Source organism: Bombus bifarius, unplaced genomic scaffold, assembly GCF_011952205.1.
Source record: "Bombus bifarius isolate JDL3187 unplaced genomic scaffold, Bbif_JDL3187 scf7180000008407, whole genome shotgun sequence".
Taxonomy (NCBI): domain Eukaryota; kingdom Metazoa; phylum Arthropoda; class Insecta; order Hymenoptera; family Apidae; genus Bombus; species Bombus bifarius.
In genome coordinates this window covers 234,921-245,961 of record NW_022884641.1, presented here as the reverse complement: position 1 = coordinate 245,961, position 11,041 = coordinate 234,921, and the positions used below count along the sequence as shown (strand labels likewise).

General features: G+C 32.1%; 3 protein-coding genes across 4 annotated transcripts; 2 read left to right on the top strand and 1 right to left on the bottom strand.

The window, feature by feature from the left end:
* Positions 1–4,212: 4,212 nt before the first annotated feature.
* Positions 4,213–5,595, top strand: LOC117212885 (cytochrome c oxidase assembly protein COX11, mitochondrial). The gene is made up of 4 exons (XM_033458003.1): positions 4,213–4,303; positions 4,580–4,809; positions 4,903–5,226; positions 5,305–5,595. Exons 2-4 carry the CDS (start codon positions 4,606–4,608, stop codon positions 5,449–5,451), a joined length of 675 nt encoding a protein of 224 aa, XP_033313894.1. The 5' UTR covers positions 4,213–4,303; positions 4,580–4,605; the 3' UTR covers positions 5,452–5,595.
* LOC117212883 (tektin-3-like) lies at positions 5,564–9,236 on the bottom strand. The gene is made up of 9 exons (XM_033458000.1): positions 9,128–9,236; positions 7,951–8,039; positions 7,648–7,884; positions 6,863–7,095; positions 6,624–6,733; positions 6,417–6,565; positions 6,114–6,336; positions 5,904–6,058; positions 5,564–5,806 (listed from the first exon to the last, which is right to left on the bottom strand). Exons 1-9 carry the CDS (start codon positions 9,197–9,199, stop codon positions 5,596–5,598), a joined length of 1,479 nt encoding a protein of 492 aa, XP_033313891.1. The 5' UTR covers positions 9,200–9,236; the 3' UTR covers positions 5,564–5,595.
* On the top strand, positions 8,132–11,011 carry LOC117212884 (cytosolic Fe-S cluster assembly factor NUBP1 homolog). Of its 2 annotated transcripts, none has more exons than XM_033458002.1 (7): positions 8,132–8,372; positions 8,737–8,978; positions 9,507–9,608; positions 10,087–10,177; positions 10,293–10,558; positions 10,654–10,840; positions 10,912–11,011. In XM_033458002.1, the coding sequence occupies exons 2-7, from the start codon at positions 8,802–8,804 to the stop codon at positions 10,965–10,967; spliced, it is 879 nt and encodes a 292-aa protein (XP_033313893.1). In that variant the 5' UTR covers positions 8,132–8,372; positions 8,737–8,801; the 3' UTR covers positions 10,968–11,011. The 2 variants fall into 2 exon arrangements, with proteins under 2 accessions (XP_033313893.1, XP_033313892.1); XM_033458001.1 differs by having other exon boundaries at positions 8,138–8,368.
* Positions 11,012–11,041: the final 30 nt, after the last annotated feature.

Below are 11,041 nucleotides of genomic sequence, written 5' to 3'. Positions count from 1 at the left end.
AATGATTCGACCGGTTACGTGTCCACACTTTTCACTTGTCACTGAATCCGGCTCGAAGGACCAAATGTTTCAACCGGATGGGTGACAAAACTATCCACTTGCCACTGATAATCCGGCTCGAAGGACCAAATGTTACGACCGTTCGCGGAGAGACGCGGTCGCGAGGAAATCGCGTCAGCGAGAGGCGTAAATTCTCGCTACGATTCGGTGAATCGACGCCGCGAAGTAGTCGTTTCCCTGTTTCGGTTAAGATAACAGAGGTGGTTAAATGAATATGACACAGTAGAGTAAGTTATATTTCACCGTTTATTCCAACAACTTATAACGAAGGCAGTTACGCTGGTGCGTATGTACGAGATGAGTGAGTGACTGATCTGCGGGTGTGTATACCCGGTGGAAGGATGTTGACCGTTCGAAGGATGTAAAATCAGTACTGTCTTGGGAGACGATGCTGTCTCGGAGGAAAGCTAAGGATGGGTGTGTCTAGCGCACGGGACCATCGGATTTGTTGGTGCCGATGTTAGTTAAGAGAGTGAGGGAAATAGGCTTCGTTGTTAATTGGTTAAACGAAGGGTCTTAACCGCCCTCGAGAGAAAGTGGTTAGTGGGAGGAAAGTTGCATCATACGTGAGAAGAACTAACTTTCCCTTGTCCCGCCGTGGTAGACAATAGTCTTTAGAAATTCTTCGGAAATAGACGTTTGTTTGGTTTGAAGGACCTTTACTAGGAAATCTATGAGATTTATGGAAGGTACTTGAGGCTATTCAGGGTACGCAGTGAGTATCCGAAGATATCTGGTTGCCATCTTGCCCGCGGTGTGTGGCCTCGGCTAGGTAGAGTGTTACGCGACGTAACATCTGGATTGACGGCGAAAAACTAATTTCTATTTGCTCTATGATTAATCCTAATTCCTTCGATTCCTCTTGTCTTCTCTTTTAATTTTGGCAGCTAACAAACGTTTAAACCAATGTTCTGCACATTTTTTACTATTAAGGTTTTCGGCTCTATGATTCCTTCTTGCTTTTGGCATTTAGCATGAACCAAGACTGTTTGTAACAATAATACTCTCTGTGGCAACCAATCTGGCTTCTCGCATCTTGCCCAAAGACGAGCAGATATTTCTGCTCATAGTGGGAAGAGAAATGCAAAAAATCCGTCTTCCAAATCCAAAAAGGCGTCTTCAGTTATTGAAGGCAGCATAATCTGCGTGATTCTTTCAGTCACGACGAGATCGCAAGTTATCACAGCGAACGGTCATTCTAAACGTCTAATAGTCTTAACACGTTGACCGCCACGACACCCGTATTCGGGTGTCAGCAAAGTTTCTGGTCAGGCCACGTAACCCATATTCGGGTGTCGCTTATTTGACTACTTGCGAAGGATCGTCGTAGGTATTTGAAAAGATATTCCATAATAATAAATTGTTAATTAATAATTAATTGTAATAATAGTTGAATTGTTATAAAATAAAAATACGAAAATGGTTTATTTAAAAAATTATTCAGAATGTAAAACTTTAAAGCATTCTATACATAGTTGAGGTTGGTCGGGACAATTTGGACAATAAGTTGTTGTTTTCTTCAAATTCTTTTGTGCCTTTGTTCGGTCCATTCGACGTCTTTTATTTGCATAACATAGTTTGCATGCGCGTCTAATGCTTCTTCCGGAATCATTTTTCCGAACGGCGATATTATGCTGACTCCATCGAAAACGAGGATTTTTTGTATTTTCAGGCAACCTTAATAATTTTGCAACTAATAATTGTCTAAATATTCTAATATTTATATTTTTTCTTGTTGCAATTTTGTAAACCGTCAAACCGTTTACAACAGAAATTCCCAGAAAGAATTGAATGCCAAGTTTTCTGTACCATTTGATTCCTTTTCTAATTGTGGTGGCATAAGAAACCATTTGATCGGAATAATCTATACCACACTTTCCTTCATTATATTCAACAACAGCTAGTGATTTTAATGTTGCGAACAAATGAAACGAAAGATCATTCTTGAGACCACCACTTAAGCGATTAACGTTACTAAAATATCGATGGGAGCACCTAGCAAAGAACGCTTGGTACTGCTGTACGCGTGGCCTGACGGAAATTTCTTTGAAAACACGTGTAGCAGTCGACGTGCTAAAGAAGGCTTGATTAAATATACTGTTGAGAATTGTGGATTTTTGAGGCCGAAATAATGTTATAGGAACACTAAATTTATACTGAGGATTAATATTAAAACAATGATATATTTATTTCATGGACGATTCCTTATATATTCATCGATACACACAGCATTTTCTTCTATACCCGACTGTAAACCGACTCTTCGACGACTCTTAACCGACCCTTCGACGGACCTTAACCGACTGAAGAGTTTACATTCATCTGTTTTCGAGACGCTTCGGACACACATACTTCCACACACTGATATTCACATACAAGTATCTCTACTACGCATTTAACCTAGTATAACACAGAAAATTATACATATCTCAACATATACAATAATAATTCTTGATTGTTAAGAGTAATAGTCAACTCAACTAAACTTTGCTCTATGAGGCTACGCTTATTTGTGCTAAAACCATCATGGTATAATTGTCACGTGACGGTTTACACCATAGTAACGCGGAGTTCGGCACGTAATTATTTCTGCGGGTGCTGCTATCTTCGTTTCTGCTGGTGTCCTTCTGAAAGTATTAGGGTTTCTTCTCTCCGCTGATGTGATTTTCGTAGACGTGTTGTTGAAATTTTCCTTTTTCAGAAGTCCTTGCTGCTGCATTCTTCTTACAGTATTAGTTTCTGCTGATGATAAGTCGTACTCTTCTTGATGCGTAATTACCTTTGCTGGTGCCGATACTTGATCTCTTGAAGCGTTGCAGTTGCTTGTTTATCGTACTGGGTATTATGGTGGGCAGAATCCGCGCAAGGCGGTACATGTCGCGGACCTCTCATTGTTCTTCGATTTCGAAATTCTTGGGTCCGGTTTTAATTTTGTTCAATTTTTCATACCTTCCATTTTTATATAGTGGAATTTTTCCTTAATTTAATCAGGTTTTAATTTCTTTATTCCCTGGCCATCTCACATTCTTCGTTTTATCAGATCTGTCTTTTTTCTTTTCTGGGTCTGTTGTTTGCTTCATCAGGGTTTGCATTCATTCCATTGTTTCTCCGGAGTGGAATACGGTCAATTTTACTCGGATTATTGTTTTCTACTATTGGTTTTCCTATTATAGATAAGAAAGTATCTTTAAACATGTTGTATTCGCTTACCGCATCTTGTCATATTTCTATCTTTTTTTTAAGGGGGGACTAAGGTTAATTCGTACAAAAATAAGGCATATTTTTGTGAATTATTTGTGACGACACAGTTAAAATCGCTTTATTAAAACCAGTAGTACATTAAAGTATGATATTCGAAGAATATTGTATAAAATTTTCACGGAGAAATATTAAAAAATACGGCAATGGCAGCAATTATTCGGACGTGTCTCGGAAAAAAGGTAGAATTGTGATGCCCCTGATAACTTGGTGCTGGATCATCTGAAATCAAAAAATCAAAGTTCATTCGTTAGGTAACAGTTTTCCCCAGGTACGCTGGGAGGGTTTTTCGAAATTTCAATTTTTCACTTTTTTGGAACACTTTGAAGGGAAAATTAGCCGATTTTGCGAAAATTTGCGGCTAATTTTCCCTTCAAAGTGTTCCAAAAAAGTGAAAAATTGAAATTTCGAAAAACCCTCCCAGCGTTACCTGGGGAAAACTGTTACCTAACGAATGAACTTTGATTTTTTCCGAGACACGTCCGAATAATTGTTGCCATTGCTGTATTTTTTAATATTTCTCCGTGAAAATTTTATACAATATTCTTCGAATGTCATACTTTAATGTACTATTGGTTTTAATAAAGAGATTTTAACTGTGTCGTCACAAATAATTCACAAAAACGTGTCTTATTTTTGTACGAATTAACCTTAGTCCCCCTTAAGATTCTTTTCCTCCTGGATTTGGAGAAGGAGGAATTTGTTCCGAAGATTAGCGATAATTAGCATTGACTACTTGTTTCTGGCTGTAGATTCTTGTTATATGCTAGCGTAGAACTGCTTCCAGCGCTTGGCCGCAAGGTGCAGCCCCAGTCCGGGAACAACTAGAACAGTGAGCGTGAGCGAGCATCATTTCCTCCCTCTCTCTTAACACCGACTAACGAGCGGCGGCAGTATGCATGTGGTACATGCCCGATTAGACAAGGGCAGAAGCGATTTCTATGCAGTGCTTTGTTCTTATTGCTATATCGTATCCATTTAAACGGTAATATATAATTTGCATATTCTATCTTTATATCTCTATGGTTGCTAGTCTTGCGAGTCTTGATAGTGATGACATTGTTCGCGCAAAAGAGACTTGGTTATTATTTTAAACAAGCAATTCTCCATAAATTTGTGAAACAAATATGATAAACTAAATCGAATTTTCATAAATATGACTAAAATATGTTATGAAATTAGTCTTTTTTCACCAAATTGTACATTGCATTTGGTAAATCTACTTTATGGTAGATTTTGAAAAGTTTTCATAAACTTTTAGGTTAAATTAATAAAGGAGAAAATAAAATGCACACGAAAATCTATCAAAATATATTGAATTACTACAGAAGGCAAGTACATACGAATGTGTCTCGAGTTTTGTTTAATCAATATTACGATGCGACTCACAAGAGACGAATGCGTTCTTCGCGTTTATATTGGAGCGGATTTGGTATTTTAGTCGTTGGTTTTACTTATGCTTCCGTGCCTTTATATAGAATATTTTGTCAGGTAATTATCGTTGTTTTTAAAATATGCTATCCATATTTTAATATGTACCTTACGTTTGACATTATGATGTTTGAGAATAAATTTCCTCAATAGTCATATAATTATGGTGGTACTGTATCAACCAATCATGATAACAGCAAAGTGCATTCAATGAAACCTATTAAGGATAGAGTGATAAAAATAAAATTTAATGCTGATACAGCAGCCATGATGCAATGGAATTTCAAACCACAACAAAATTTTATAAAAGTTGTTCCTGGAGAAACTGCCTTAGCATTTTACACAGCAAAAAATCCATTAAATGTACCAGTGACTGGTATATCTACTTATAACGTAGTACCATATGAAGCTGCACAATATTTTAATAAAATTCAGTGTTTTTGTTTCGAGGAACAACAACTTAATCCACATGAAGAAGTAGGTTTAATAAAATAATTGCATTATTATAGAAATAGGAAGTCATTTAATTATGTTATCTAATGTGTATTGTTAAAGGTTGACATGCCAGTATTTTTTTACGTTGATCCAGAGTTTGTTGATGATCCAAAAATGGAAAATGTTGAAGAAATTGTACTTTCCTATACATTCTTTGAAGCCAAAGAAGGAATGACATTTCCTATACCGAGTTTCGTGAAAAAATAGTAAAAATTGTAAAAAAAGGATGTTAGTGTTTTGACAAATATATGTTCAATACCTAATATGTTGTTAATTACATTACATTGTTTCAATTTTTGGGGAAGACAATGTAATAATATATAATAATAACTATGTATTTATTGGTGAGCATTAACATTTGAAAAGAATATTAATTGGATAAGCACGTCTAAGACCAGAGACTTTTTCTCGATCAATATGTATTGCGTCAATCTTTAGTATAAGATCGTGCTCCAGCATTGCTCGTGTTTTTAATAATTTCTGATGTTGATTCTCTAGTTCTTTCAATGTTCTGTGCATCCTTTCTATTTGATGATTTATTTCTCCAATTTCCTTCTGAAGGCTGTGAAAGCAAAATACATTAAAAAGATATTAAAAGTTTTCTTTTCTTATTTCTTATTATCCTTTGTAATCATGAATATAAACACATTAAAATGAACCTTATATGCGCATAATCACGACAAAGCTCTATGTCCGGGCGATGCATTCTACCTTCAAATCTAGTATGTGCTACCTTCAGTATGTAACTCTTATCTCCAATAGCTTTATGCATCAACTCCATGTTTTTCTCAACATCAAAGATTTCTTGTTGTATCTAAAAATAGTATGTTACACTGTTATTTCAATATATGGAATATAACTATTTGTACCATTTGTAAATGTTGTTGAAGTTTATTTTTAGCTTCAAGTAATTCAGAAGATCTATGTGCTAAAGCATTGTTCGTATTATTCCATGCATCCCACATTTCTTGTGTAATTTTAATCATAAGAGCTTCTACATTTGTCTTTAATTGGCAAGATTTATTCCTCTCTATCTGTGATTTCTGAACTATCTGATTAGCAGTGTGTATCCACGTATCTTGTTCAGCAAAGCTAATGAGATAGATAAATTTAATTTTTACATAAAGCAACCTGTTAATACAAATTGGATTTATTTACAAAATTTTATATACCATGCATCATATTTTTCAATTCCGTTATAATATTGCAGTCCGTGACTGTAATTGTTCAAGTGATGACACATTGTATCTATTTCTAATGCATTTTCTTTATTCTTTAGGTCCAATTCTAATTGACATTGAGAGATTCTGCAGTTCCGTAGCTGCAAGTAAAATCGGTTTATGATCACACTAAAATTTAATCACTTAATTCAATATTACCTGATCCTTGCATTTATCTAAGTAAGTTCTCAATTTTATTTTATTTTTATTTAAGATTTCTATTTCCCTAAATAAACATTTCTCCGAATCGTCATGTACAAGTTCTGTATCTGTACAACAGGGAGATGGAACAGTATTACTAGATTATATATTCTAATGACAACAATAGCAATAGCAACCAATAACATTATTATTCACAGCAATGATATTTTATTTACTATCAAACTTATTTGCCATACCTTTCCTAGCTTCTCTATGATAAAGACACTCTTCTGCTATATGTAATGGATCTTCAATGTCTTTGATAGCTTTATCTAAAGCAGAATGACAATCTTGCAATTTTTCAATTTCCTGAAGTAACCTTTCTAATTCCAATGTTATTTCATTCCTCCAAAAATTGACATCATTTATTCTTTCACCAAGTCTTCTGCTGGTATTGTATTGTCCAGATTGTACTTTCTCTTCAGCATCTCTGTTACAGTATTTGTTTATTATTATTATGTACATTATAACATATACATGCAATTTGACTTACTAAAGTTGCTTCCAAAAGTATTCAGATAGTAACAAAATTTGACTATATATACTGTGATATATCGTTTCCTCTCTTTTTTCTATGAAACACTATCTATTGTACTATAAAATTCTATATTGTTAATTTAACACATATTTTTATACATATATTATACAATAATATAAATTAATCGAAATCATATTCAATTATTCTGTAACAAAAATATTTGGACATGTAAAAGTAAGTATTATTTGCATTATATACACAAAATTCCACAAATTATTTACTTTGTTTAAATATCATTCCACATTTTGCATTCATTACCTCAATTTTTAAACCTAAATCCCATATAGAATTTGAGATATACTTGATTCTAAAATCTGTAAAACTATATTCATAGCATAGAATTTCATATAGAACATTCATATAGAATTCATAATAAAACAAGACTAGTAATAAGATTAACGAAAAATAGCGTTCTATTAGTGTAAAATCTGATATGGCGTTTACCTAATAATTCGCAAAGTTTCGTTTCTCACTCTCTCTGATGAATATCTACATGCATCTGCTTCGTTGTAATATTTCATTTGTTTCTGAAACCATTCATTTGGTGTATATCGCGTATGTAGAACAGTTTTTGAAGCATGCAGTGCATCACATTTATATCCCGTCACTAAATTAGGAAATCTTAATGAATTTGGTTTATTTGCAACATCTGATGCATAATTGGGTGTTGATTGTGTGATTCTACAAAAAAATATTTTTTGTGAGACATGAATTAAATGAAGCAATACTAATCTATCGAAAACTTACAAGGGTAGAATTTTAACATTTTTATATTCCATACTGGGACGCCAAGACAAATTATAACCACCGTCAAAATTACTCCACAATTGCAACTGTTTCAAATTTTACATAAATAAAATATATTAAAAGAGAAAATATTGCACTTATTTTAACTAGGGTCAGAAGCTAACAATGGTAAAATAAAGTGAAAACTTTAAATCGCATCTCATTTAAATTTTGTAAGGATGATGAATTTGAGATTTAATCCTTAGTTAGCATAAAATGGGAATTGAGAAATCACTAAACTGTTTTTAAAAAATATGAAACATTTTTAGATAGATTTTAGACGTTATCTTTTTATCCGTTACTTGAACAATTATTAGTCGCAGTTAGTTTAGTTGGTTATTATCCAACATGGCAGATATACCTGGTGATATACCACAACGTAAGTATATATGCAACAAAAAATATTTCACAAAATATTTAATATATCATTTATAATTTGGTATTATAATTATTACATACGATAACTAATTCAAGTGTGCGAAGAATCACTTTTAATTTAGTAATACGTTTGTATTTATATGTAAGGTTATATTATATTGTGTTTTTAATTTCAATATTTGTTTCAATGATTTAAAAGATAAGCAACATCTTCAAATGTACCTGCTTGAATTGTTTGAATTATTATAATTGTTGTAATAATGTTTTTTATAGAAACTGAATGTAATAATTCTATACATCTAGCATGAATGTAACATATTAGTAAAACCTTATTTGTTATATAGTGGATAAGTAATAACATTTTTATAGATTGTCCTGGCACTGCAAATAAAGATGCAGGGAAGGTATCAATATGCGCTGGTTGTCCAAATCAAATGATATGCGCGTCTGGTATTGCCAGACAACCGGATCCTACTATAGATCTTGTTAAAGAAAGGCTTTCCACAGTTAAAAATAAACTAATGGTGTTATCTGGTAAAGGGGGAGTTGGTAAAAGTACTATAACGTCATTAATATCCAGATTCTTGGCAGCAAGCAATGCTGATATAAATGTATGTATCTTTCTAACATAAAAATTGTGAGAAATAATTATTTTAAACTTTTATTTTATGAAGTATTGTTATCTATACATTTTTATGCCATATGTTTTACAATATAAACTAAATGTTATCTTAGTTAATATTATATTAAAAATGCTTACCTTCCTTCTTGTAGCAAGAACATCCATATTGTTTTCTATGTATATATCAACAGAGCAATTTCTAGCAATCATTACAGTTTATAGTATACAGTTCATGCTAAAGAATATACTTACACTCTTTTACTTTTATATATATATATATATATAACAAATATTTTATATATAATATAAAATATATATATATATATCATACATTTATTATATTATTCTATAGCAGTATTTTATTTGATCATTGATTATATATTAAGCCTTTAATATTCTATATGATGTACTTGTAACCTTAAGTATAAGTAAAGAAATTGTTTATAACATATATAAAGCTCAATTTTATAGATTTTTAATTTTGCTGAATGATAATTTAAAATAACAAATTTTGTAGGTTGCGATACTAGATATTGATATTTGTGGACCATCTCAACCAAGAGTATTAGGTGTGATAGGTGAACAAGTTCATCAAAGTGGATCAGGATGGTCGCCAGTGGTAAGTTTTTATAGACAGAAATAAATTCAGATAAATATGTAGTACCATATTTGGATATAGTAAGGTTATACAGGGTGTTTCTAATAATTGAGTTGTAATATTGTTCTAGGTAAAGTTAGAATAAAATAGTAAAGTAAAATTTATTGTTTAACACACTCTATTATAAATAAGACTATACAACTTTTGTCGTAATGGCACTAGTGTAGTTGCAAAGTACAATTTCTTTTTAATGGCATCTCAAAATGGTTTTGGGAAAAGTCATTTTGGGAAAACTCAACACTTTTCAGCATGTTTTACTTTCTTTCAAAGTTCTTGTTAGAAAGTTGGAATCAAACTTTAGGAGTATGTAACATTCATAAAAAAAAGAATACTAATAAATGTGAATGGAAATATCATTAATTTCGAACTTATATTTTCAAATATGAGTCTATATAAAGTTAATAGAACTCGTTTATTAATGTTGCTTCTCTTTTTGTAGTATATAGAAGACAATTTGTCACTAATGTCTATTGGATTTTTACTTACAAGTCCAAGTGATGCAGTGATATGGAGAGGACCCAAAAAAAATGGTATTTGATTTATAGCTACTTCTGTTTTCCATATATGTACACATTTTTATTAACAATAATAATAATAATTTTTACTATTATTCATATACATTCTTGTTCATTTTATTATTTCTAGGAATGATTAGACAATTTTTATCAGAAGTAGATTGGGGTTCATTGGATTATCTTATTTTGGATACACCCCCTGGTACATCGGATGAGCATTTATCAGCAACTTCATATCTTAAAGATGCTGGAATTACAGGAGTAATAATAGTAACAACTCCACAACAGGTTGCTTTATTAGATGTGAGAAAAGAAATTGATTTTTGCAGAAAAGTGAATATACCAATTTTAGGTGTTATTGAAAATATGAGTATCTTCATGTGTCCTAATTGTAAAGTAAGTATGAAAAAGATAATATTAAGTTGATTAGATAATGTTACTGTAATTTGAATTGTTATTGTTATTTTTATGAGCACCTTTTTCTTATGCAGAATTCTGTAGAAATATTCCCAGCATTAACAGGTGGTGGTTATGCAATGGCTAAAGAATTGAATATAGAATTTTTGGGTTCTCTACCATTGGATCCACTTTTGGCTAAGTGTTGTGATGAGGGAAAAAATTTTTTAACGGAACTACCAGAATCACCAACTATTTTGACATTACAGACGATTGTTCAAAGTAAGTTTTTCTAAGTGACACATATTTTTGTATGGCGTTTGTATTGTGCAAATTAATCTTTTTTATTTCAGAAATTATTGAACAATGTGAAAAAATAAAAAACAACTATGAGATTGATATAACTTAAAAGAAAAAATGTGATATTTATATTACAAGAACATGTATGTGTGTATTAAAATTGTGTAAAAAATGTAAAATATT